We start from the raw sequence: 27,751 nt of genomic DNA on the forward strand, positions 1-27,751 counted from the left end.
GGCTCGTGTTTGAGTCGCAGTCGCGTCGTATCGATATTAAAAATAAGACGGGACTCGGAAGCGTATTTACTTAAACTGTTGTTGTTGTTGTTGTTATTGTTGTTGCTGCTGCCGTCGCCTGCTGCTGAAGCTGTTGAAATTCGAGCGCAAATCGGCAAACGAACTCAGAACGCTGCGGCTGCGCAAACGCAAAGCACGCGCCAACACTTCCAATTCCAATTCCAAGCCCAATTCCAATTTCCAAAAACCGAAACGTATTCCAATTGCAGCGCGTCGTCTTCCAAGTGCTGTGCGTGTTTTATTTTTCTCAAGTGTCGCTCGAAAAATATTTAAAATACAAATTATTTTACCATTTTTTTTTTACATTAATATTTAAATAAAAAAAACAGTGTAAAAAATTTAAAAAACAGTTTAAAAACTTTGCTGCTTTTCAAGGTAATTTTTGTAATTCTAAAAGTGTTTGCGTGAAAAATAAATATTTTTTATAAAAGAAACTTGTGAATAAATTGTTGACCTTGATATTGATATTTTAACCACACACAAAAAAAAAGGTATTACAAGTTGAATGTGCAAAAAAAATGTTTTTATTTTCTTTTCATTTACTTCTTGTGTTTATTGTTAATAATAATTGTGATTTGTTGACAATACATAAACGAACAACAAAAAGAAATGATATATGTATGTGGATATTTTGATATTCGAGTTAAATTTTAAAAATATAGTAAAGGAAAGTCGTACATCTTTGTTGTTCCTGAAAGAAATTCGGAAAGTGAAACTGGATAAATGTTGACCAGAAATTTAAGAATATAATGAATTGCTAAGGAATTTTATTTATTTAAAAACACAAGAAAATTTTAGAACCAAAAAAAATAAATGGGAATTTTAATAACATTTATTCCTAGAATATTTTTATTAAAGCAGTTTAGCTTGAGTTTAATTCTAGCCAAAACCGATCTAGTTTTGAAAAGATATAGAAATGAAGTTTGATAAATGTTGACCAGAAATTTAAGAATATAATGAATTGCTAAGGAATTTTATTTATTTAAAAACATAAGAAAATTGTAATAACATTTCTTCCCAAAATATTTTAAATAAAGCAGTTCAGCTTGAGTTTAATTCTAGCCAAAACCGATATAGTTTTGAAAAGATATAGAAATGAAGTTTGATAAATGTTGACCAGACACTTAAGAATATAATGAATTGCTAAGGAATTTTATTTATTTAAAAACATAAGAAAATTGTAATAACATTTCTTCCCAAAATATTTTAAATAAAGCAGTTTAGCTTGAGTTTAATTCTAGCCAAAACCGATCTAGTTTTGAAAAGATATAGAAATGAAGTTTGATAAATGTTGACCAGAAATTTAAGAATATAATGAATTGCTAAAAAAAAAAACTTTTAGCATAAACATTTTAATAACATTTCTTCCAGTTTAGCTTGAGTTTAATTCTAGCCAAAACCGATCTAGTTTCGAAAAGATATAGACAGCTCGGTTGATATATCGTGTTTGCTGCTATTCAACTCTGTAGAATTCTGAAATGTTTTTCACCTTCTGTGTGTCGACTGTCAAAAGCGTTCAAAGTCAACGCATTTTGAGATGCCACCCGATCGGCATACTAAAGAGCTCTCTGGCGATCGGCGATCAAGGGGAATGCACAGCGATGTGGGGTTAAAGGGGGAGAACGAAGGTATTTACATACAACACTCACATAGTGTGCAGTAAATAGAATCCGCTACCCACAAAATGCTACGAGTGTTTGCGTTTACGAGTACTTTAAAAAAAAACACACACAACAAAGCATAAAGAGAGGGTAAAATAAAGGTAAAATAAAGAAAGATGTCAACTCTGGTCGGATTTCGAATTTTTTTTATGTGCCCCATGCGGCACAGTCATGCGGCAATTTGTGCATTTCAATTAGCTGCTTTTAATTGTGCACACCAACAAATTAATTAAACAAACCTTTTGTTTTGCTTCGACCCCAAAGTGACTCAATACCGATTTAGCCCGAAATCATGTTGATAATACTCCCTACTCCCTACCATACTATATGTTACTACTACTACTACGATCGATTTATTGACAAAAGAAATACAAACTAATCAATTGATATGCAGCACATCGCGAGGCGGGGGGAACCGTGGGGCAAAGTCACTCCGTTTTGGGCTCAACATTTTTTGAAAGAAAGCAAAAGTTATTTTCATTTTTTCATTGTTTATTTTTGTGTCTCCTATTTGGGAAATGTTCGAACATTGCGCAAGAAAATGTTGTCAATTGTTTTGCTTTTACTTTCCATCACGATTAATGGCGATTTCTTGAAGACATTGAAATTATATTGGGGAATTGATCCGAAGTTGTAATATATTATTAATTTTATTTGTAATTGGGAAATAATAATAATATAATAATAATAATAATAATAATAATAATAATAATAATAATAATAATAATAATAATAATAATAATAATAATAATAATAATAATAATAATAATAATAATAATAATAATAATAATAATAATAATAATAATAATAATAATAATAATAATAATAATAATAATAATAATAATAATAATAATAATAATAATAATAATAATAATAATAATAATAATAAAACAATAGCAAAAAAAATCTAAACTAAAAGATGTTGAGGGAAAAAATGTTCCTAATATTTAATTTATTATTTATTTTATTTTTCAAACAAACTTTAATTTTTCATATTCCTTAATATATATATAATATAAAAATAGATAAAGGCTTTAAGATAGAACACGAATTACTTTTCAACTAAACGTTCCAGTTTTAACATAAATATTAAATGAATAATAAATATTCACAGATTTGGTTGAAATAAAATATAAAACTACACAGAGAGACAAAAATCAAGATTGAAAAGATTGGAAATCTCGAATTAAGAACTTTTCAATCTTAAAAATAATGTTGAAATAAGACTTTTTTGCATTTTAAGATTTAACAAGCTTTATTCGAATCTTGTTTTATTCTTTAATTTAGCACGTTTTTTCTTTCTGTGTAGTTTTTATTCGTGCTTTGAAGTACTGATAAGAAAAGTCTTTTAACAAAACAAAACTTAAAAATGCATTCAACAAAATATGATCATAATTTTGTTGTAATAATTTAATCTTAATATTATATCTTAGATCTGTGAAAGTATTAAGTCACAAAGAGAACGATTTTATTACAAAATCCATTTCATAATTGAGACATAAGAAAAGACTTTTAAAAAAACGATAACTAAAGAAATCATTCAACGAAATATTGTTGTTACAATTTAATCATTGCCATCTGAATATTTTTTGTAATCAGATCGTGCTGTTTGTGACTTAATACTTTTATACATAGATCTAAGATTTAGAGAGATAGAAAAGTATAAAGAAAAAAAAACTATTCATTCAACAAACTATCAACATAATTATGTTGTAATAATTTAATCAAGTATTAAGGCAAGAAAAGAAGGATTTGATTACAAAAAATATATATAAAAAAAAAAGATATAAGAAAAGTCTTTTAACCAAAGATAACTAAACAATTCATTTAACAAGCTATCAACATAATTCTGTTGTAATAATTTAATCAATGCAATCTTTAATATCTCTGAAATCTGTAAAATGAACTTGATCTATAAAACCAAAGAGCAAAGAGAATGTGTTAAAAGATATGTTGAAGAGGCATTAATTAACTGGTCATTCAGTTGAGTTAGCTGGATAAGCTGACTCTTTCACTCATTTCAGTTGTGTTTTTAACCGTCTTTGGTTGTTGTTGCTGATGTTGTTGTTGTTGGCCACATTCAGTTGACCTTCAATTGTGCACTTACCCGTAATCGGAGCAGTCAATCTGGGTTCCAGTTATATCTGCATCTCATTTAAAAGTCGGCACAAACTTTTATTTTAAATATCAAAAGTGGCAAGGATGCGCAATACCAACACTCTTAACCAAGGGTCATCAATTGTGGTCAGAGCAGTAACCAGATAAAGAAACCAACAAAAAAAATAACTGAACAGAGACAACGTCAACTCATTCAACTGGTTGCTCCAGACTTTGGCACGCTTGTTCCCACGACTGTCAAGCTCTCCAGCTCCAGCTGATTGCAATTAATTTTATTTCACTTTTTTGTTATACTCGTATAGCAAATAAAACAAACTCGAAACGGAAATGCTTTTATGCACTCGTATATAAACTTTAAATAGATAAAAAAAAAAGCAGTGAATAGACGACTAAAGCTTATGCTTATAGAATGATATAATATATTACTAAGTTTACTATACAAAACTAAACTATATAGTATATATGTTAATATATCAAATAATACTATACATATATCCGAGAACTCAGCACTCGAATTCAAACTTTAAATATATAAGAAAGCAGTGAATAGACGACTAAAGTTTATACTTATGGTATTATATATTATATTAGTATACTATAATATACTATATAGTATATAATATATCAACTTACAACTGCTTTTGACCTCAACTTTGAGAACTCAGCACTCAAATTCAAACTTCAAATAGATAAGAATGCAGTTAATAGAGGACTAAAGTTTATACTTATAGTACTATACATATATTAAATTCCTATACTATATATATCTCATTATACCCGCTACCCATAGGGTAGAAGGGTATTATAACTTTGTGCCGGCAGGAAATGTATGTAACAGGTAGAAGAAGGCATCTCCGACCCTATAAAGTATATATATTCTTGATCAGCGTCAACAGCCGAGACGATCTAGCCATGTCCGTCTATCCGTCTATCCGTCTGTCCGTCCGTCCGTCCGTCCATATAAACACCTAGATCTCAGAGACTATAAGAGATAGAGCTATAATTTTTTTTCGACAGCATTTGTTATGTTTGCACGCAGATCAAGTTTGTTTCAAATATTTACCACGCCCACTTCCGCCCCCGCAAATAAAAACAAATCGAATAACAAGTGTAATTTTAAAGCTATAGCTACGAATTGTGGTATTTACAATAATTACTATAGTAGTTATGATTCCTGAAAATTTTGTTGCGATCAGATAAAAATTGTGGAAGTTATTAAAGAAATACTTTTGTAGGGGCAAAAACGCTTTGCTTTGGCTGACTATCTGGTATATTGTGCCGTTTATGGTATATTTTGAATGGTGTACTATATCGACATACCAAACATACCATTTGGTATATTTTTAGTATTTTTTTAGTATTTTCGGTATATTTTGAAAATGATACCGCAATATTTTGCCTTTATTAAAAATGGGTAGCGGGTATCTCTTAGTCGAGCTTACTCGACTGTAACTTTCTTACTTGTTTTATATCAACTTACACCAGCTTTTGACCTCAACGAACTCAGCTTCGATGAGAGCTGGAGTTATCAAATTTGATGCGCAGCTTTTTATTATCATAAGCAAATCAAGTTTCGAGTTTGCTTCTTTAATCTTTCTCTCTTTTCTTCCCATAATATTCAGTTTTTATTGAGCATATTTATAGCTAATTTACCTCAACTCTGCATACTTGATGAGCATATCGAAGATAGAATATTTAGATAAATATAAACAGGGTATCTTCTAGTCGTGTCTTTGCCTTCAAAGTTGTTCATTTGTGAATTCTTTGGCTAGCAAATTAAATTGGCAATTGTTTGTGTACTCTTTTATTTATTATATTTATGCAGCTTTTGCCAAATCAAGAAAAACACAATTGACACATTGACACATTTTTTTTGCCTTGAATCAAACGGAGGGAGAGGAAACCGCTTTGATTAGGTTTTCTGATCGATCCGATCATCGATCGATGTCAGTGGCTTTTCGATTTGATTATAAAATTTACGCATGTTTGATGGATATTCCATGCCATGTAGCGTGATCCGACGTGATCTGCATATACGAGTATATCAACCGTATCGTCAAGCGATCATCCAACACCCAGCTAAGCTTTTGGAACAGTTCAAACTCGGGCAAACTGCGAAATGACAAACCACAATTTGCACGCGTTTCAAATCAATACAACCAAAAGAAACAAAGACTGAAAAGACTGCAAAAAAAAAAGAGTTAACACTTGTTCGCAGTGGCCACAAAGTAGGTTAAGAATGAAGGTCTTGCATTAGGTGCTCATCATTGTTCGCACTTCATTTTAAGTGAAATAATATTTACATAATGAGCTATTCAGTCAATTTATTGCATTTAGAATTATGCATAATGCAAATTGAATGATTCGTAACCGATTTGAATTTAATTTTTCATAACGGTTCCCATTTTAAAACCGATTCATAATCGTTTTAATTTCAAATAAATGCGAATTTTATCTTCATAACTCAAAAACTTAACTAGGTAAATAGTTTCCTAACTAATTTGTGCTTGAAGTTCTCATTTTCAACCTAATTTATAATCGCTAAAGTTTCTAGTTTATGGTAACACAACCTGAAAGTGAACTTCATATTTAATATCAATATGTGATTAATTTAAGAATTATTCTAGATAATCGATTCATATTCACAGTCCTAACTTTCAAGCACATCCAACAGATTTATAGTTAAACCGCACATAAAAACCCTTTTAGAAAATATCGAAATACATACTTAAAAGATTAAGTAAAAATCCCGTTTCATAACCGATTTATGTTTGAAGTTCCCATTTTCAACCTGAAATTTCGAATTTATGTCGAGATAATATCCTAATTATTCAAAAATTAAGTGAGTGAACCGTTTCGTAACCGTTTCATAACCGATTCGTGTATTTATTTTCAATTTTAAAAACATACTATATTCAACAAATTCATAATCAGACACAACATAAAAGCAAATTTCATCTTTATTTTCTTTAAAAACTCTTCGAGAAAATATCGAAATAATTCAAACACCGTTTCAAAATCGATTCCTTATTTAAGTTCATTTTTCAATCGGATTTCCTTTTTATGGCGTCACAATTTAAAAACGAATTTCGTCTTTATTTTTGAAAAACCTTATGAAAAATTATGTTATTAACTCAAACCGATTCATGTTTATAGTGACAACTTTCAAACATATCCAACATAATCAGACACAACATAAAAGCAAATTTCATCTTTATTTCCATTAAAAACTCTTCGAGATAATATCTTAATAATTTAAATATTAAGCTAGATAACCGTTTCATAACTGATTCTAGATTAAATTTCTTATTTTCAAACCGATTCTTAATTATTCAAATTTTAAATTTATAACGACTTAACTTTATTTCATTAAAACCCATCGATATAACATTTCAATAATTAGAAAATTGAACTAGTTAACCAGTTCATAACCGATTCATGTTTATAGTGACAACTTTCAAACATATCCAATATAATCAGACACCCTTCGAGATAATATCTTAATAATTCACAAAATTAACCGTTTCATAATCGATTCCAGATTAAATTTCTTTTTTTTTCTAACCGATTCTTAATCGTTAAAATTTCAAATTAAAAGCGAATTTCAACTTTATTTCATAAAAACCCATCGATATAACATTTCAACAATTAGAAAATTTAAATAGTTAACCGGTTCATAACCTTTTCATAACCGATTCATGTTTAAACATATCCAATATAATCAGACACCCTTCGAGATAATATCTTAATAATTCACAAAATTAACCGTTTCATAATCGATGCCAGATTAGATTTCAGATTTCTCATTTCCAACCCTAATATCTTAATAATTCAATAATCAAATTGAAACCCGATACGCAATGCGATATGCCAGCTACTGGTCAGCCACATTAGCAATAATCATCTATTCAATTATTGAGTATCTAACTGATGGAAATGCCAATCTAGTCATCTAATCTATGATATACTTAAAAGGTTCGTCACGAAGAAGAAGAAGAAGAAAAAGTCGAAACGTTGAAACGTTGAAAACGTGTTAAATAAATAACGATTAGCTTAGCTCAATTCTGTCGATTTTGATAGACATTTCAACTCGACTCGTTTAATTTATTGCATATTTATTAATGAGCCTATGAGGTCCATTAGTCGACCTTATCCAAAGGGGGGGCTCAATGATCCAATAAAACGAAATAACACAAGAAATGCAAATGGCAAATGGAGAAAGAATTTTTGTGGCTTAGTTTATTTATTTATTTATTTACTTGTTTTTGTTGATTTCGCTCTCTCAATTTGCTGTTGATTTGTGCCAAATTCTGCGCGCGGGCGTCTTTCTCTTTTTGATGTTGATGTTGATGTTGATGTTGTGGCCAACATCAAATAAACATCAACAACAACAACAACAACAAAATGCCAGTGAGCCAATCCCCGGAAAAAAAAAACCGTGCCCAGCTCTTAGCCCAATTAGTGGGCCGCTTTAATTTGCCGCGTAATTAATTCAATCGTGTCAAAAAGAAATTGATAAATAATTCGCTCTAAAGAAAGACAAACAACAAAATAACAGACAACGGACAACAAAAACAGAATCAAAACAAATCCGATTCTAATTCCAATTCGAATTCGAATTTGTAAATCAGTTTTCGTTCGACCTCGAAACCAAAATCAAAAACCAAAAAACCGAAATGGAAACATAAAATCAGAACTTACATATAAACAATTTGTCAAGCGGCTAACAAAGTCGTGACTTGCTCAAACAAAATTATTAACTATTTATTATTATGCGTATCACAAACATTATAATTATTTATCGATTTCTTTCCTCGTTTTGCAATTCTCGCTTCTCAAAGTCTTCTTCTTTCCCTTCCACGAAACACGTCTTTCCATTTAAGAGACTTTGTCGAATTATTGGCGCCATCATTTGAATGATCATATATCATTTGGCGATTGCTCATCAGCCATAAAAAGAGGAATACACTATAGTACATGATCTATAGATTAATGACTCATCAAGTAGAGTATTCATTATTCTATTTCAAAAAGTTCGAAGTTACTTATTTGCTTGATAACAACAGAATTGTAAAGAAATTTATTTCTCTAGCTCCTCCTGAATTAATTTTCCATTTTGAATATTTTAAAAAAAAACTTTCCTTTACTTTATCTCTACAATTCTCTAATTTTTAATATTCTTTAATAATACTTAACTGAATAGTTTCTCTGACATTTTTATATTTTAAATATTTTTTAATGATACTTTACTTTTTCTCTTTTTTTCGATCTATGCACATCTTTTGTGCTTTAAATAAATTCCTATCATTATTATTTTGTTCCTTGATAAATTTATTATGCCATTAAAAAAATTTCTCGATAAAATATATAATCTATATATTAATGACTCATTAAGCTATTCTATTTCTTCACCATTGGATAGCAAAGATAACTCTACAAAAATGTAGAGTTTCCATTATAAATATCGAATATTCTTTTCCCAAATAATGTTCTTATTTAAAGTACTTTATTTTCTTTTTCTCTGTTCATTTTTAATATTCTTTAATAATACATTACTTTACTTATCTTTTCCATTTTTAATATTCTTTACTTTTTCTCTCCACATTCAAAAGTTACTTCTGTGCACATCTTTTTGGTTTGAAATAAATTCGTCTCTTAATTATTTCGTTGCTTGATAAATTTATTATGTCATTATACAAAAGATGACCTATCTCAAAAAGCGTTTATCTTCGAGGTGGGTGGTCCACATCTCTCTCTTTCTCTCTCTCTCTTTCTTTCTCTCTCCCTCACTCTTTTGTTGTTCGTGTCCACCTTGGGCGATTGTCGATTGCGCAAGCGGACAAAATAAATATATTTGGGGCAACATGTAAATCGGGACTTGTCAATTGCATAACGTCGAAAAAAATTGAATAAACGCGTGAAGTAAAAATAAATTTCAGTTGGCCAAGAAAACGCAAGACAACAAAATCAACAACAACAACAACAACAACGGCAACAATAATAACAATGAGCTGCCGCTTCTTTGGCAATTTGCTTAATTTACAACTTAATTTCAGCAATGATTTTCAATTTTGCGGCATTCGAGCCAAAAGCAAAAAAACGCACGACCAACAAAAAAGTATGCAAAAAACTTGAAGCATTTTAATTTAGCTGACAATTATGATAAACGGTTGACACAAGGACTTTAAACGTTGACACAACGCTTGGAATACTCTATAAAAACGTTGAGTTGCAATAAAGTTAAAGTCCATTTCCATGCATTTCGATTATTCCTTGAACATATCACTAATATCTCAGGATCTATTTAAAACACGCAGCAGAAATTTGGTGTGTTGAAAGAGAATTGATAAACATGAAAGTTTATTTAAGTTAAAAGTGTTATATATCTAAAGTTCTCGAGAAAAATAAACATAAAAGAGGGTCAATAATTTTAAGCTAAAATATACCGAAAATATACCAAATATACCACTACATTCAACGAGTTGAAATCCATAGAATAATACAAACTTTGAGTCATTTTATTTCACTTAACATATCTCAGGATCTATATGAACTTTTTAGCTGAAATTAGGAGTGTTGAATGTGAATTAAAAAAACATTCAAGTTTATTCAAGTTAAAAGTGTTATATACTTAAAGTTCTCGAGATAAATGAACATAAAACGAGTTGAAATCCATAGAATAATACATATATGTAATTAGTTCAGTTGAAACAAACTTTGAGTCATTTTATTTCACTTAAAATAATGCTCATATCTCAGGATCTATATGAACTATTTAGCTGAAATTTGGAGTGTTGAATGAGAATTAAAAAACATTCAAGTTTATTCAAGCTAAAAGTGTTATATACTTAAAGTTCTCGAGATAAATGAACATGAAATAGTGGCAACTATTTGAAGCTAACATATTCCGAATAATATACCAAAAATTTCACTACTTTTAAATAGAATAAAAGCTTATTACTGTCATGATATATATTTCGAATCTTCTTTTTTTTTCATACTTTACATTTTATTTATTGGATTTAAAGTTCTCGAAATAAGACATTTTAAACTCAATAATACCGATAATTCCTATTGGATTTTCTCTAATTTTTTTTCAATTAAATGAGTTGCAAGACTTTTGAATAAGTTTTCTAGGGTATTCATCAGTAAGTTTGCTTTGCATTTTTCCTTTTTGTTTTCACTGCCTTTTGCCATTTTGAACTGTGTGCTAAATTTGGGGCAGTTAATCGGTCTCTTGGCCTGGCGCTTTTAATTTACCAGCCGACTGAAGACTGTTTTTCTCTTGGCTTGTTGGCTGTTGGTTGTTGGTTGTTGGTTGTTGACTGCTGCTCGGCGCCTTCAGCAATGAGCTGAGGTTGAGGCCTTTGTGTGGCTCCTGCGTAGCATGCAACACGCTCATTTAACACACTCACTCACTGAAATTCACTCGAGTCTGGGCAAACTTCTGGCTTATTGATTTCTGTGCAACGCCCATTGCAAGCAATTAAAATTGAAGTACGATTACAGCGAGTGAATGTGAGTGTGAGTGTGAGTGCGATTACAAGCATTCATGCCTAATTACATGCCCAAAGTTAATGCAAGCGCAAACACAGCAAAAACAACAACTAAAAGCTAAAAGCTAAAGCCAAGGAAAACAAAAACCCAAATAAAAGAAGCTGTTAAGCGAAGCAGACAGATTTTTCAGCCTCTAATTTGCTTATGATTCGTAATGTAATCTCAACTCAGTTAGCAAACCAAATTTAAGCTGATAATATGAAAAATATATAGCCAGAAATTGATTTGTAAATTAATCACGAATATAAAATCTTAAATCAAGATTAAAATTCTACAAAATACACTCAAAGATCTTCAAGATTATTATTCGATTCGATGATTTGCTGTGCAACTTTTCCATGTAATCATATTTTAGCTAAGTAAGTCAAAATATGAATCTTGAAATTGATAAATTAAATATTATCTACAAAAAAGAAAATGCAATCTAGCATCAAGAAATTATGAATTCCACAAAATTTCTGGAGCATACTATTCTTGAAATTTAAGATCTTAAAGATCAAAAAGTTGAAGTTTATATACAAAAAAGAAAACATAATCTTGAATCAAAATAATGATGTTCAAATTGAACCAAGATAAAAATTCAACAAAATTCCTAGATGGTTCATTATTGAAATTTAAGATCTCAAATGTTAAAGATTATCTACAAAAAAGAAAACATAATCTTGAATCAAAATAATGATGTTCAAATTGAAGAAAAAATCTTAATCTAGATTGTCCATTCTTGACATTCAAGTTCTTAAATGAAGATTAGCAAACTACTTTGCTAAACAGTGTATTAAATATTATTACATATTTATGTTAAATGTGAACCACTATTAAATAAATTACTCATATTATTATTCTCAATTATTTGTAATTTATGATTACAATCAAGTTCACAATAGATTGAACTGAATTTTAAGCTTAGTCTAAGCAATCTTTTTAGATTTGCTCTATGAACTCGAATTTACCTAAAAGTGTTCCACATTTATTTCAATGCTTCTTAGTATTTTAGTTTACTGCCAAATTTTGAGCTAATGAACCCATCGAGATGCCAAACTAAGATCATTCAATCATATCGGAATTCTTTCGTTTAACTAAATTTCGCATAGCGGAATTTTAACTATGCAAATGCATGCAAAATGTTCGTTTTTTTTTTGTTCTCTTTTCTCATAATGAAAACAACTTCTACAAATTCTTGTTGTTGTTGCTTCCGTTGAGAAGTCAATGCCCATTAAGATGAAATAACCATCAGCATCTCTCTCTCTCACCCCCTCTCTCTCTCACTCTATGCTTTTGTGGAACTAATCAATATGCGAAATTGATGTTATATCGATATAATTTGATTATAAATTGTGAATATTGTCGACAGCATCTGATGTCATAACCGAATAACACTTGAGATTATAATGAGACTCTCTCTCTCTCTCTCTCTCTCTCTCTCTCTCTCTCTCTCTCTCTCTCTCTATCTATCTCTCTGAACATATCGATAAGAACTTCTTTGGCCTAAGCACATAATATATTTTTAGACCGTCAAGCGTCGGCATCACGCCCCGCAAAAAAAACAAGTAAGAAAGCTACAGTCGAGTGTGCTCGACTGTGAAATACCCGCTACCCATTTTGAATAAAAGCAAAATATTACGGTAATAATCTCAAAATATTAAAAATAAATATGCATGTATTTTCGATCGGGATTTGAACTCGAGCTCCACCGACCGGGTGGTTAAAAAAAAGTTTGTACTTCGAGCGGGTTTGAACCCGGGCACCACAACATGCGCGGCTTGCACTCTACCACCTGAGCTATCGCATTGCTTAAGAACCCCTATGCATACAGATGCTAATATAGACGAGCATGTATATACGTATACGCATACATACAATACATACATAGCAGGCGGTTTTGCTCATACAAAATATTTCTTTAGTAAAATCCACAATTTTTATTTATAATTGTTGTAAATACGATAAAAAAAAAAAAATTTTGTTCCCCGAGCGGGCTCGAACCCGAGTCCCTCGACTACCGCAACAGTAATATGCTTGCACTCTACCAATAGAGCTATCGCAGTGCCTCTTGCATACAGATACAAATATAGAGGCGAGCATGTATATATGTACATACATATGTATACGCATACATACAACACATACATAGAAAGCGTTTTTGCCCATACAAAACTATTTCTTTAATAACTTCTACAATTTTTATCTGATCGCAACCAAATCAGCAATCATAAATGCTATAGTTATTATTGTATATACCAAAATTCGCAATTCTAGCTTTACAATTACGCTTGTTATTCGATTTTTTTGATTTGCGGGGGCGGAAGTGGGCGTGGCAAAAATTTGAAACAAACTTGATCTGCGTGCAAACATAACAAATGCTGTCGAAAAAAAATTATAGCTCTATCTCTTATAGTCTCTGAGATCTAGGTGTTCATACGGACAGACGGACAGACGGACAGACGGACGGACGGACAGACGGACAGACGGACATGGCTATATCGTCTCGGCTGTTGACGCTGATCAAGAATATATATACTTTATAGGGTCGGAGATGCCTCCTTCTACCTGTTACATACATTTCCTGCCGGCACAAAGTTATAATACCCTTCTACCCTATGGGTAGCGGGTATAAAAAAAAACACTTTATATTAAGGGGCCGGTCGCAGAAGTCGATTCTCAACTGCGCCAGATAAAGAGAGATCAGAAAGAGAGACAGAGAGAGAGAGGTAGAAAGGGAGGCGAAACCCGTTTAGAGGTCGTTTGCAGTTGTGCGTAAACTAGATGATGGTAAAAATAATATTCATAGCAGCCACAAAAACAAAAAAACAAAAAACGACAAAAGCAAAACAAAATTTAAATTAAAATAAAAATAAAATTGTACAACAAAAAGGAAACAAAAATCAACAGAAACATTGACAGCTTTTTTCTCTGCCTCCAACTCCTTGCTTGACAAGCCGACAACGACCCAACATGCTGAACATAAACTATAAACCAACAACAACCACAACAACAACAACAACAACAACAACTACTTGGCCAGCCGTTAAAATCGTAAAAGCAGATCAGGTGGACGTCCTTGCAACTTGATATCGGGATGCTTTGGCACAGTGGGCAAAGCACGCAAAATAAACATTAACAACATTTTTCATATTATATTATTTTTAACAACTTTTAAGAGAATCTTTTGCAAACAAAAATTTAATTAATTTCAAGAAATTCGAAATATCAACTCTTTCAAATCATTCTTAAAAGTATTCATTTTTTTGCTAACATTTTTTCGAAAATTCTCTATTCAAGATTGAATAATCTTAAGAGTAATTTTTATGTTGTCACATGAGATCAAAATATCAATAAATATATTATTATATTCATTAAGAAATATATTGGTATTTTAATCTCCTCCAAAGTACAAAGTACAAACTTAAAATTTGCTCTTAAGAACCTTCAATTTATTCCCTTAATTCTTTAGAAAATTATATTTCATGAATACATTATATTTTTTTTCATTCTTTAAAAAATTCTATATTATCTATAATATTATATTTAGAAATATATTTTTCGAAATTTCATTTAGAAATAGACTTTAAAAGTGTTCCAATGTTCAGAACAAGTGTTTTACAAAAATATTAAATGATAATCCATAAATATAATGCATAAGGAATTTGAAAAGTCCATTGAATTATTATAATTAATTTGTATTATCATAATTCACTTTATTTACTCTCATGAAGTTAATTTGCCAAAATAAGCACCAAAACTCTTTTTTTTCAAATTCCAACTTAGCACCTTTTGATATACTTTAGCCACTCAAATGTCAATAGCGCCCACTGTGGCTGTCCGATTTGGAACCCGTTTGAGTAGCAAATACATTCAAATTTATGCCCACTGATTACTGATGCCCGTTCCTTGTTCCTTTTCCCTTTTCCCTTTTGCCTGTCGTTGATGGCTCTTTGCCCTTTTCCTTTTGCAGATGCGCCGACATTTGTCCGGAGGTCCCACCGTCAAACTGTGGACAATGCTGATCGGATTGGTGAGTTGCTGTCGACTTATGTTAACTATAACAGACGCTTCAACGCTCCAATTTTGACAGACAACAATATTGCTGCTTCCTCTGAGCGTGCTCGGTCATGGACGTCTGATGGATCCGCCGGCGAGGAATGCGATGTGGCGCTTCGGTTACCCGAATCCCGTCAACTACAATGACAACGAGCTCTTCTGCGGCGGCTATGCGGTCCAATGGGAGCAGAACAGCGGACGTTGCGGTGTCTGTGGCGATGCCTATCACGTGAAGTCGCCACGACCCCATGAAGCCGGTGGCGAGTATGCCAAGGGAATTATCTCCCGATACTATACGGCCGGACAGGAGATCGATGTCGAGGTCGAGCTGACGGCCAATCATTATGGTCGCTTCGAGATGTATCTGTGTCCGAACAATAATCCGCGACAGGAGGCCACTCAGGAGTGCTTCGATCGCTATCCGCTCTTCATTTCCGGCAGTCGCGAACATCGTTTCCTCATCCCGAGGGACACCAAGAAGAAGGACATTTTCCGGTATCGTGTGCGTTTGCCCGCCTATGTCACCTGCACTCAGTGTGTCCTCCAATGGACTTACTACACGGCCAACATGTGGGGCACTTGCTCCAATGGCACCGAGGCTGTTGGTTGCGGCAAGGCGGGTGAGTTTTCCCCGAATCGAATCTTTTTGCTTTTTATACCTGCCCATAGGGTAGAAGGGTATTATAACTTTGTGTCAGCAGGATATGTATGTAACAGATAGAAGAAGGCATCTCCGACCCTATAAAGTATATATATTCTTGATCAGAGTCAACAGCCGAGACGATATACCCATGTGCGTCTGTCCGTCTGTCCGTCCGTCCGTATGAACACCTAGATCTCAGAGACTATAAGAGATAGAGCTATAATTTTTTTTCGACAGCATTTGTTATGTTTGCACGCAGATCAAGTTTGTTTCAAATTTTTGCCACGCCCACTTTCGCCCCCGCAAATCAAAAAAATCGAATAAAAAGCGTAATTTTTAATAAAGCTAGAGTTTCGAATTTTTGTATATAGAATAAATACGATAGTAGTTATGATTCCTGAAAATTTGGTTGCGATCAGATAAAAAATGTGGAAGTTATTAAAGAAATACTTTTGTATGGGCAAAAACGCCAACTTATTACTAGGGGTCTTAGTTGCTTTGGCTGACAATCTGGCACATTGTGATGTCTATGGTATATTTTGAATGCGGTACTACATCGATATACCAAACATACCATCTGGTATATTTTTAGTATTTCTTAGTATTTTCGGTATATTTTTTATACCTTTATTAAAAATGGGTAGCGGATATCTCACAGTCGAGCACACTCGACTGTAACTTTCTTACTTGTTCTAATCTCTCTCTTCGTTGCAGAGACATTCCGCAATTGTGCGGATATTGCGATCATCTCAAATACGGGAGGCGGGGTGCCGCCCATTTTCATCAACAACAAATCACCATATCTGCTTTATTATCGCGACTATCGGGCGCCAGAGGACAACAATGTGTTCCCACTGATTGTGCGGTGAGTTTCAAAGACAATTCGTGGATAACCGGTCCGTAGCCGATTCGTAACCGGTTCTTAATCGATCCCCAATAGTTTCAAGATCGATTTCAAATCGATTCGACATTGTTTATGTGACGATTCATAAAAACAATTCGACAATAACCAGTTCATAACCGATTCGCATCCGGATCGTAATCGATCTGCATTCATTGCAAAATTGTGACTAGCCACAACAAAATTTGTTTATAACCGGAGTATAACCGGTTCATAATCGGTTCGAATTTGTGTGACGAGCCTCAATATAATCGGCTTATAACCGATTTGTACTTTCGACACGAAATTGTTTTCGGCTTCGGGCGAGCCCTAAACACACTTGGAATACAACCGCTTCCTAAGCGATTCGTACGCGGTTAACAACTGGTTAGCGTTTCACAACAGTTCGAGTACAACCTAACCGGTCCATAACCGATTCATTACCGATTCCCAACCGGTTCATAACCGATTTCCACCCGGTTCATAACTGGATAGCAAATGTTTCAAACTTGCTTCCGTGGCGAGCCTCAAAACAGTTCGAATCCCACCTAACCGGATTATAACCGATTCGTTTTCGATTCGCAGCTAGTTTATAAGCAGTTCGTAATCGATTTTATCTTGTTAGTTTGGCAAGCCTCAAAAATATTCGAATGAAAATGGTACTGAATCGGCTTATAACCGGTACTTAACCGATTCACAACCGGTGTATAGCTGGTTAGTATGCACTTCAAACTTGTTTGAGTAACCAACCTCAAAAACAGTTCGAATACAGCCTAATCGGTTTATAACCGATTCGCAACCGGTTCATAACCGGTTCAGTGCGTAACTGCATAATATACTTATAGTTGGGCATCTTGACTGCCACAACAGGTATCAACGTTGCAACGGTTAATTATTTTATAACCGTTTCATTATAATCGTATTATTATTATTATTTCTTAATTTTGTATTTACTTTTAACTTTACTTGTATATACTATCTATTCCTCTAGCTGCTTTTGTAACTTTTTATACTCTATGCTCTTACTCTTAACCGTTTCGAAATATTCAGATTCACTTCACTTACTATCAAATTATTTCTTTTACTTTTTTATTGTATATACATTCTAACTCTTAACCCTTCTTTCTTAACCTCTTTCGAAATATTCTTATCCACTTCACTCACTATCGCTTTCCCTCTCTCGCTCTCACTTTTGCCTTTTCAACTTTCCCGTTTCGCACTTTTTCTCATATTGCACAACAAAATCACAGATGAACGCATTAATAACATTTGCTTTGTCTTTTCGCCCTCTTCTCGCCACTCCCCCCGTCCAATGTCAACATTTAGCAATGCCACGCGGCATGCGCGCAAACGCAAGCGTCCAACCGCTTAACCGCTTAACCGCTTAGCCGCTTACCCGCTTACCCGCTACACACGAAACGGGTAAAAGGTCAACAGCAATCTATAGATGTAAAGAGTATCGAAAAAGAAAACGCTTATCGCAACAACAGAAGCAAACGGTTATGGCTACACACACACACACACACGCACATGCATATATATGCATGCATATATATATAGTACACACACATGCACAGCTTCGCTTATACACACACACACACACAAATTGGCACGCACACTTTAGCTGTAAATAAATAAAAAATGCTTTCAATAAACATTAAAAAGAAACAAAACAAATTGACATTCACTTTTGGTATGGCGCGAAACGGTTAACCGTTACACAATAACCGGTGAGAGAGCAAAAACTGCATTGAACACATGAAATTTTTATTAACATTCCGATGCGATGTTTGAGCGTTGAACTTATTGACCAAGCAACGAGGGCGAATTCTCTTTTATTCTACTCTCTTTTTTTTGGGAGGGGGGGTTGATTCAACGCTTGCCAAAGAAAAGGAAAAGGAAAACCCTTTAAACAAGAATACAACAAAAAAAAAAAAAAAAACGTTAAACAAATTGTGAAAACCAAACCCTAAAGATTAGCAGCGAATATCCGGATAGCTGAAGGCCATGATGAGCACCAGAAAGACGGCAACCTGAGCGATGCCGACGAGCACCGTCTTGAGGAGTTGCGTCTGCACCCGGGGCTCCAACTCGACATGCTGCGGCCGCAGAGGCGTCACCTGACGCACACGTGCCACCAAATGAGGCGGCTGCCTCATGACAGCCAAACGACATTTCCAGCGAGACAACGATGGACGAGACTTGAGACTAGCCAAAGACTTGGATTTGATGGCTGGATTGCTGGTTGCCTCGGCTGGCGGGGGCGAGGGGAACTCACATTGGACGGTGGCATTGACGGTGGCCACCAGCAGCAAACGTGCCACATCGTCCGGTGGGTGGCGCAATGCGAGTTGCACTTGCTCGCCGCCCGTTTCGCGTGGCAACTTGCTGGCAACGCATGCATGCGACATCATGCTGTTAAAGAACATCGCATCCTGTTCGAGCAGATTGAATGGACGCGACGGCGTCAGCGGACGCAACTGTTGCAGCAACACATTCGGATTCTCGCGCAGCTTGCGAAACGAGGTGCGTTGCAAGCTGCCATCGCGTGCCAGTGGCAAATAGAAGCATTCCGTCTCATCTGCCGTCTTCAACTCTGTCAGCGTCTTGGTCTCGATGCGAAACTCACGTATGCAACCGTACGCACAGCGACAACCGAGCACACGGGCCAGCTGCCACACGTGTGGCGGTTGCTGTTGCACACGCCGCCAGCCAAGCTCATGAATGTGCAGCCTTGCAGCATCGCAGCCGAAGAGCGTCAGCGTCGAGCGTGGCGTATAGAACGAAGTTCGCGAATCGTGCGGACTTTGTGGCATGCTGTGTGGCTGCAACGATGTGGCAGTGGCAGTGGCAGTGGCAGTGGCAGTGGCAGTGGCAGTGACACTGGCTGCATGTTGCATGTTCGCACGCAGCGTCGCCTCCAGTTTCTCGCCCAGCTGCTGCAGCAAAATGATCTCGCGCTGCAGCGTCGGTATGTTGTGGCAAACATAATCGATCTTTGCGCTTGTTGGCTCCTTAAGAGATTCTGGCTGCTGTGGTGACAGATGTTGCTGCGGTGTTGGCGACTGAAATAATGGCTGCTGCTGTCCTTTCAGTGAATGCTGTTGTCCCTTTAGTGATTGCTGCTCCCCTTTTTGATGTTGCTGCTGTCCTTTTAGTGATTGCTGCTGCTCTGATTGCTGCTCCCCTTTTTGATGTTGCTGCTGTCCTTTCTGCGATTGCTCCTGTGATTGCTGCTCACCCTTTTGATGTTGCTGCTGTTCATTCATTGATTGCTGCTGTGATTGCTGCTGCCCCTTTTGATGTTGCTGCTGTTCATTCATTGATTGCTGCTGTGTCAGCTGCTGTTGCTCCTTTTGCTCCATGCTCTTTTCCCCTCTTGCCGATAGCTGCTCTCGCTGCACTTGCTCCGCCAACTGTTGCAACTGTTGCTCCCGGGTACGCACATCCTGCAGCTGCGTCTCCAGCAATCCTCGATAGCTGCTCGACGCCGCGCTGCTCAGCTCCGCCAATTCGTGTGGCAAATTGAGGCTGCTGCAGTAGCTGCAAGTGTCGCTCTCCGCAGCCGCCGTCGCCGTCGCCAACTCCAGCTCCAACTGCATCGTGTTGAAGCATTCGTTGCTCAGCTCATCGGTTGCCGATTCGTGCAACAGATTGTCGACGCTGTTGTGCAGCGTCCGCACCATCAGCAACTCCTTGACCTTCTTCACCGGCTTGCACAGATAAACGAAACTTTTGTTCTGCTCATCCGGCAGTCGAAAGGCTTTGGCCAGTTTGATTTTACGCAGATCGTTGCTGCTGTTGCTTAGGCTGCTGCTGGCGCTGCAACCGCTCAGCAACTGTTGCTGTTGATGTTGCTGTTGCTGTGGCAACTTGGCGCCAAAAGTGCTTGGCAAATAGGAGCTCGACTTGGGCGGTTTTCTCGCATCTCGTGCCATCTTACCAGTGTTGAGCAATCCATTATTGTTGCTCAGATTATTGGTGCCCATTTGTGCCACACGTGGCAAGAAGTGAGCACGCGTCATGTTGCTTGTGCGTCGATTGGCAGCAGCATCGGACGCCGAAGTCTGACGATTTCCCGGATTCAGTGTTGATAAACGCTTCGAACGAGTGGCAGCTGTGACAGAAAGAGACAAATATAGTAACATCAGATGAAAGATGAAGAATACAGAAAGAGAAAGAGACAAATATAGAAAAAGAAAAGGCAAGATTAGGTGAAAGATGAAGAATGCAGAAAGAGAAAGAGACAAATATAGTGAAATCTGATGAAAGATAAAGAATGCTGAAAGAGAAAGAGACAAATATAGTGAAATCTGATGAAAGATTAAGAATGCAGAAAGAGAAAGAGACAAATATAGTAACATCAGATGAAAGATAAAGAATGCAGAAAGAGAAAGAGACAAATATAGAAAAAGGAAAGGCAAGATTAGATGAAAGATGAAGAATGCAGAAAGAGAAAGAGACAAATATGGTGAAATCTGATGAAAGATAAGGAATACAGAAAGAGAAAGAGACAAATATAGTGAAATCTGATGAAAGATTAAGAATGCAGAAAGAGAAAGAGACAAATATAGTAACATCAGATGAAAGATAAAGAATGCTGAAAGAGAAAGAGACAAATATAGAAAAAGGAAAGGCAAGATTAGATGAAAGATGAATAATGCAGAAAGAGAAAGAGACAAATATAGTGAAATCTGATGAAAGATGAAGAATACAGAAAGAGAAAGAGACAAATATAGTGAAATCTGATGAAAGATGAAGAATACAGAAAGAGAAAGAGACAAACATAGCAAAAAACGCAAGATTAGGTGAAAGATGAAGAAAACAGGAAGAGAAAGAGACAAATATAGTGAAATCTGATGAAAGATAAAGAATGCAGAAAGAGAAAGAGACAAACATAGCAAAAAACGCTATATTAGGTGAAAGATGAAGACAACAGAAAGAGAAAGAGACAAATATAGCAAAAGAAAACGCAAGATTAGGTGAAAAATGAATAATGCAGAAAGAGACAAATATAGTGAAATCTGATGAAAGATAAAGAATGCAGAAAGAGAAAGAGACAAACATAGCAAAAAACGCAAGATTAGGTGAAAGATGAAGAAAACAGGAAGAGAAAGAGACAAATATAGTGAAATCTGATGAAAGATGAAGAATGCAGAAAGAGAAAGAGACAAATATAGTGAAATCTGATGAAAGATAAAGAATGCAGAAAGAGAAAGAGACAAATATAAAAAAAGGAAAAGCAAGATTAGGTGAAGATGAAGAATGCAAAAAGAGAAAAAGACAAATATAGCAAAAAGGAAAGGCAAGATTAGATGAAAGATGAAGAATGCAGAAAGAGAAAGAGACAAATATAGTGAAATCTGATGAAAGATAAAGAATGCAGAAAGAGAAAGAGACAAACATAGCAAAAAACGCTATATTAGGTGAAAGATGAAGACAACAGAAAGAGAAAGAGACAAATATAGCAAAAGAAAACGCAAGATTAGGTGAAAAATGAATAATGCAGAAAGAGACAAATATAGTGAAATCTGATGAAAGATAAAGAATGCAGAAAGAGAAAGAGACAAACATAGCAAAAAACGCAAGATTAGGTGAAAGATGAAGAAAACAGGAAGAGAAAGAGACAAATATAGTGAAATCTGATGAAAGATGAAGAATGCAGAAAGAGAAAGAGACAAATATAGTGAAATCTGATGAAAGATGAAGAATACAGAAAGAGAAAGAGACAAATATAAAAAAAGGAAAAGCAAAATTAGATGAAAGATGAAGAAAACAGAAAGAGAAAGAGACAACTATAGCAAAAGAAAACGCAAGATTAGATGGACGATGAAGAATGCAAACATTTTGAAACAATGTTGAAGAAAAAACTGATTAAAAAACTGTAGAAGTTGCAAAGTAAACCACATAGGAATAAATTGAGTTAGGAAACCCGATCTATGATAAAGAAAAAAGTTTAAAAACTGTGAAAAACATACACACATAAAAAGAAACCTAAATTGCGTAAACGAAAAATACAATTTAGCTTTCACTTCAGAAAAGAATTTTCCAGGAAGAGATCTATTAAAATGCATCTATTAAAATGCATATTAAAATGCATAACTTCAAGAGACGATCAGGCTGCTAAAAAGCTGAGAAGGGACGAACTTCGAAAAAAGACGGCAAATTTCAAAAGTCATTTAAAGTTTCCAGCTAAGATTCGTGAGATCTTTGCAATAATGCCTGCTTGAAGCATTTCAGTAAACCTAAACGACATTATTCCATTTTTTTTCAAAAATAAACACAAAAGCGGAAAGAAGTGTTTAAAAAGATATATCTAAGCGATTCAACAATTCCCACAGTAAGCGCATTAGACCCTTTTTAATTCGTTCAAGACTGAACAGGTCTAAAATGGTGAGAATGGTAAATTTTGTAGAAGAGCGAACATTTCAAAAGTTCATTTAAAGATGAAACACTTTCCGCAGGAAGCGTATTAGACCCCTTTTTGATTCGTTCAAGAATGAAAGGGTCTAAAATGGTGAGAAGAGCGCAGATTTCAAAGACTATTTAAAATTGCCAGCCAAGATTTGTGAGATCTTTACAATGCGGGCTGCTTCAAGTAATTCAGAAACATAATTCCATTCCATTCTTTCAAAAGAAAACATTAAAGCGGAAAGAAGTATTTAGGGTTTCAAAAGTTAGAATAAAGAATAAAAGGGTCTAAAATGCTGAGAATGGCGCTGAGAATTTCAAAAGCCCATTCAAAGCTTCCAACGCAGATCTGTGAGATCCTTATTTACCTGCTCCTGGTCCACGTTGCATCAGCTCCGCCCGTGTGTAAGTTGTCTTTCGCACCGGAGACAATGGCGTTTGCTGTGCCATCTGTGGCATCTGTGGCACCTGCTGCAATCCCTCGAGTTCGCGATCGGCACGCAGATGATTGAAGCGTGTGCGATTCATGTTCTTGAATGTGACATAGACGTCCAGTTGTCCGAAATGATCTAACGATAAAGTAGTCGAACTGCCTCTTTGGGCAATCTTTGATTCACGTTGTGATTTGAACAAAATTTCGTTTTTGGATGTGTGTGTTACTTGTGTGTGTGTGTGTGTGTGTGTTTGAGTGTGCTCTGCCCTTGCTACTAAGACGAAGACGAAGTCCAAAGTATAAAACGTGTGCGACTATTCGATGAAAAATGTGTGCTAGTCCGGAGCCGAGATGAAGTCCATGCCGTATATGAAATCAGTGTGACAGCAAAAACGAAATTTATTTGATTGAAATGGAATGGAAGAGTTGACTTAGGGAATAACTTGACAACTTTGTTTTTCTACGACAAAGCATATTCAGTCTCGTTATGATATAGTGAAACGATCTGCATGATTCGAAGTAATATGTGTGATTTATGAACGAAACGCAATTAGTCCAAATTTCATTAAGTTAACTTCCAAACTGAGAGAGTTCTATGCTTCCAAAGAGGCGGACAGACGGACAGACGGACGGAAGACGAGTTAATAAAACGTAAATTATTCAAATCGCTTCCCATTCAACTATAAAATATATACAATTGATGTCATCAAAGCACTTGAATTTAATCTCTGACATAATCTGTTTACATGATAAGATAATGGTAAAACTAGAAGTTATAAATAAGATTGTTCAGTTTGGTCTCTGCACACGAAATTTCACATATTTCGAGTTCCCTTCACGCTCAACTCTTTTATTATCGACAGCCTTCCTCTCTAACCTCTCTAACCTCGCCTGTCGCTGCAATGCGTTGTAACGTCGAGTGATTGCGTTCTCCTCACTCGAGATGTTGTAGACTTCGGATGCTTGCGAAGTGCTCATAGCAATGACCTTTGGCTTTTGTCTGGCATCATATGTGTCCGATAGCTGCCAGCTATATGAATTTGCCAATTTGCCATAGGGCAAATCATTGTGACAGCATCGGGGCACATATGTAACCGGACGATCACGCATTCGACCCATATTCGAATCGGATAACGCATTGCCATACGCATTTCGCAATACCGCCAACTTGCGACGTCGCTGCTCGGAGCGATTGAAAGTTTCAACGGCTTTTTTCAATGGCATCGCTGTAGCTGCAAATTGTTGAGGGCCTTTTCGCCAAAACGTCATCCAGAATTTCTTAACAATAACAATAACAAGAAAATTATGAAAGTGTATAAATTTATTTTAAACAAAAACGTAAAAAGTGAGTAGAAATTCGTGACGAAACTTTGCAGAACGAAAGAAGACTTTGAAAAAATATAGTGTTCTTATAATATAAGATTTATTTATATTATATATATATATTATTCTTATAATTTAAGATGGTTAATTGCGAATATTCAATAATGCAACACTTTGCAAGCTCTTCGCAGTTTGCTAGTCATAAGTGAGGTTTTGATAGAGCTTGAGAAATATATTATTTTCGCTTTTCTGGTTTATCGTTGTTTATATTTTTTTTTTTTTTTAATTTCTAATTTTAATATATTATTTTCGCTTTTCTGGTTTATCGTTGTTTATATTATGAAAAATTAACTATTTTTTAATCTTTCTAACATTCTATTCATTTGCTCAAATGCTTTTTCGAGGTAATAGTGAGGTTAAGGCGAATATTATAAAATTCTTAATAAAAGTTTTTTTAAAAATATGATCAACAATAAGTCTAAGTGCGAATAAGAAGAATTTTATAATCGCTTTTTAGTTGTTAGTGAGGCTAAGATGAATATTTGACAATTCTCAATAAAAGTTATTTTAAGATTGAGTATGAAATATATGATCAAAACTAAGTCTAAATGCGATTACGAAGAATTCTATCAAACTTTTTTGTGCATATTCTTTTAAATATAACTTTTTAGTTAAGGTGCAAGGTTTGCACGTTATTCTAAGTGAAAGTGAGGTTATGGTGAATATTGAAAAATTTTAAATGTTATGTCTTTTAAGGCTTTCATACTTAAATTACGATAATACTTCAATATTATCTGTTACAATTTCTCAACTATTTTCCATTTCTATTTCGTCACTATTATTCACGTTATTCTAAGTGAAAGTGAGGTTATGGTGAATATTGCAAAATTTTAAATGTTATTTCTTTTAAGGCTTTCATACTTAAATTACGATAATACTTCAATATTATCTGTTACAATTTCTCAACTATTTTCCATTTCTATTTCTTCACTATTATTCACGTTATTCTAAGTGAAAGTGAGGTTATGGTGAATATTGAAAAATTTTAAATGTTATTTCTTTTAAGTTTTTCATACTTAAATTACGATAATACTTCATCAATATTATCTGTCACAATTTCCCAACTATTATCCATTTCTATTTCTTCACTATTATTCACGTTATTCTAAGTGAAAGTGAGGTTATGGTGAATATTGAAAAATGTTAAATGTTATTTCTTTTAAGGCTTTCATACTTAAATTACGATAATACTTCAATATTATCTGTTACAATTTCTCAACTATTTTCCATTTCTATTTCTTCACTATTATTCACGTTATTCTAAGTGAAAGTGAGGTTATGGTGAATATTGAAAAATTTTAAATGTTATTTCTTTTAAGGCTTTCATACTTAAATTACGATAATACTTCAATATTATCTGTTACAATATCTCAACTATTTTCCATTTCTATTTCTTAACTATTATTCACGTTATTCTAAGTGAAAGTGAGGTTATGGTGAATATTGAAAAATTTTAAATGTTATTTCTTTTAAGTTTTTCATACTTAAATTACGATAATACTTCATCAATATTATCTGTCACAATTTCCCAACTATTATCCATTTCTATTTCTTCACTATTATTATTCTATTTCATTTTCATTATAAATTTGTCGCCCCCGCAGAGATCAAAAGTGCATTGGTGCCCCGCCTTTCCGTGCATTGCCCGGCATTGACAACTGGTGCGAGATCAATTGCCTGCGCTATCCCCCAAACTGCCCTGAAACAGCTTGCCACTGCCCGTAAGTAGACTATAGTTTTCTCTACACTATCTCCATTCTTGTCTAATGCGTGCACATTTCTCTCTCTTTGTCTTGCAGACAAGAGTGTGTGGCTATTGGTGAGCTGGAGGGTCGTGAGGGAGCCGATACCTATTGCATGGATCAATGTCTCAACTACAAGTCCGAATGTCCGCGCGATAGATGTCGCTGTTACTAGATAGATAGAGAGAGAGAGACAGCAATCAATGGAGACGTAGACAGAGACGGATTGAGAGATAACACCCCAAAACTATGAAAGCTGTGCTGCCCCATTTGCCACGAACGAGAACGAGAACGAGAGAAGAAGACAAGAAACCGAAATGAGAAACAGAATATTTTATCTTTTTTTTCTCTTTGGAGTATTGTCAATAGCTGCATGTTGAATACGAATATGAATATGAATATGAATATACGTGAATGTGAATGTAATTTGTAACAAGTGTTTTTTTAATCGTTTCTATATCATTTGGTGCATTAGTGGAAAAATCAGCAACTAGGCAAGAGAAGATTCCAATGAAGGTTTGTTTTTGTGTTTGTAGTTTGTCTTTGAATACGAATGTGAATACGCATATGAATATAAATATATGAGTGAGATTCAAAGCTATTTGTCGGTTTATGTTTGAGTTATTTGGGTTTCTAATGTAGGAGTTAGAAACCAGGAATGACTATCAATACTATCTTTTTGTTCCGAATATAAATTCGAATATGAATATTCACAAATTCATGTACCATTCATAATCTACCTAAAGTGGATAGTTTCTTTGTAGTTTTAGTATTAGAAAAATCTAAACTTAAAGTGAGAAGCTTATAAAGAAGTCGCATAAAATT

The 27,751-nt window shown here is 34.5% G+C and overlaps 2 protein-coding genes across 3 annotated transcripts; one reads left to right on the forward strand and one right to left on the reverse strand.

Moving 5' to 3' along the window:
* The first annotated feature begins 209 nt into the window (after positions 1-209).
* On the forward strand, positions 210-27,271 carry LOC132795367 (uncharacterized). Of its 2 annotated transcripts, XM_060806039.1 has the most exons (6): positions 217-435; positions 15,349-15,408; positions 15,469-16,054; positions 16,792-16,942; positions 26,789-26,905; positions 26,984-27,271. In XM_060806039.1, the coding sequence occupies exons 2-6, from the start codon at positions 15,349-15,351 to the stop codon at positions 27,099-27,101; spliced, it is 1,032 nt and encodes a 343-aa protein (XP_060662022.1). In that variant the 5' UTR covers positions 217-435; the 3' UTR covers positions 27,102-27,271. The 2 variants fall into 2 exon arrangements, with proteins under 2 accessions (XP_060662023.1, XP_060662022.1); XM_060806040.1 differs by lacking the exons at positions 26,789-26,905; positions 26,984-27,271 and adding an exon at positions 18,284-18,613 and having other exon boundaries at positions 210-435.
* LOC132795366 (uncharacterized) lies at positions 18,708-24,196 on the reverse strand. The gene is made up of 2 exons (XM_060806038.1): positions 23,737-24,196; positions 18,708-21,074 (listed from the first exon to the last, which is right to left on the reverse strand). The coding sequence occupies exons 1-2, from the start codon at positions 23,894-23,896 to the stop codon at positions 18,934-18,936; spliced, it is 2,301 nt and encodes a 766-aa protein (XP_060662021.1). The 5' UTR covers positions 23,897-24,196; the 3' UTR covers positions 18,708-18,933.
* Positions 27,272-27,751: the final 480 nt, after the last annotated feature.

This window comes from Drosophila nasuta, chromosome X, assembly GCF_023558535.2.
Source record: "Drosophila nasuta strain 15112-1781.00 chromosome X, ASM2355853v1, whole genome shotgun sequence".
Taxonomy (NCBI): Eukaryota; Metazoa; Arthropoda; class Insecta; order Diptera; family Drosophilidae; genus Drosophila; species Drosophila nasuta.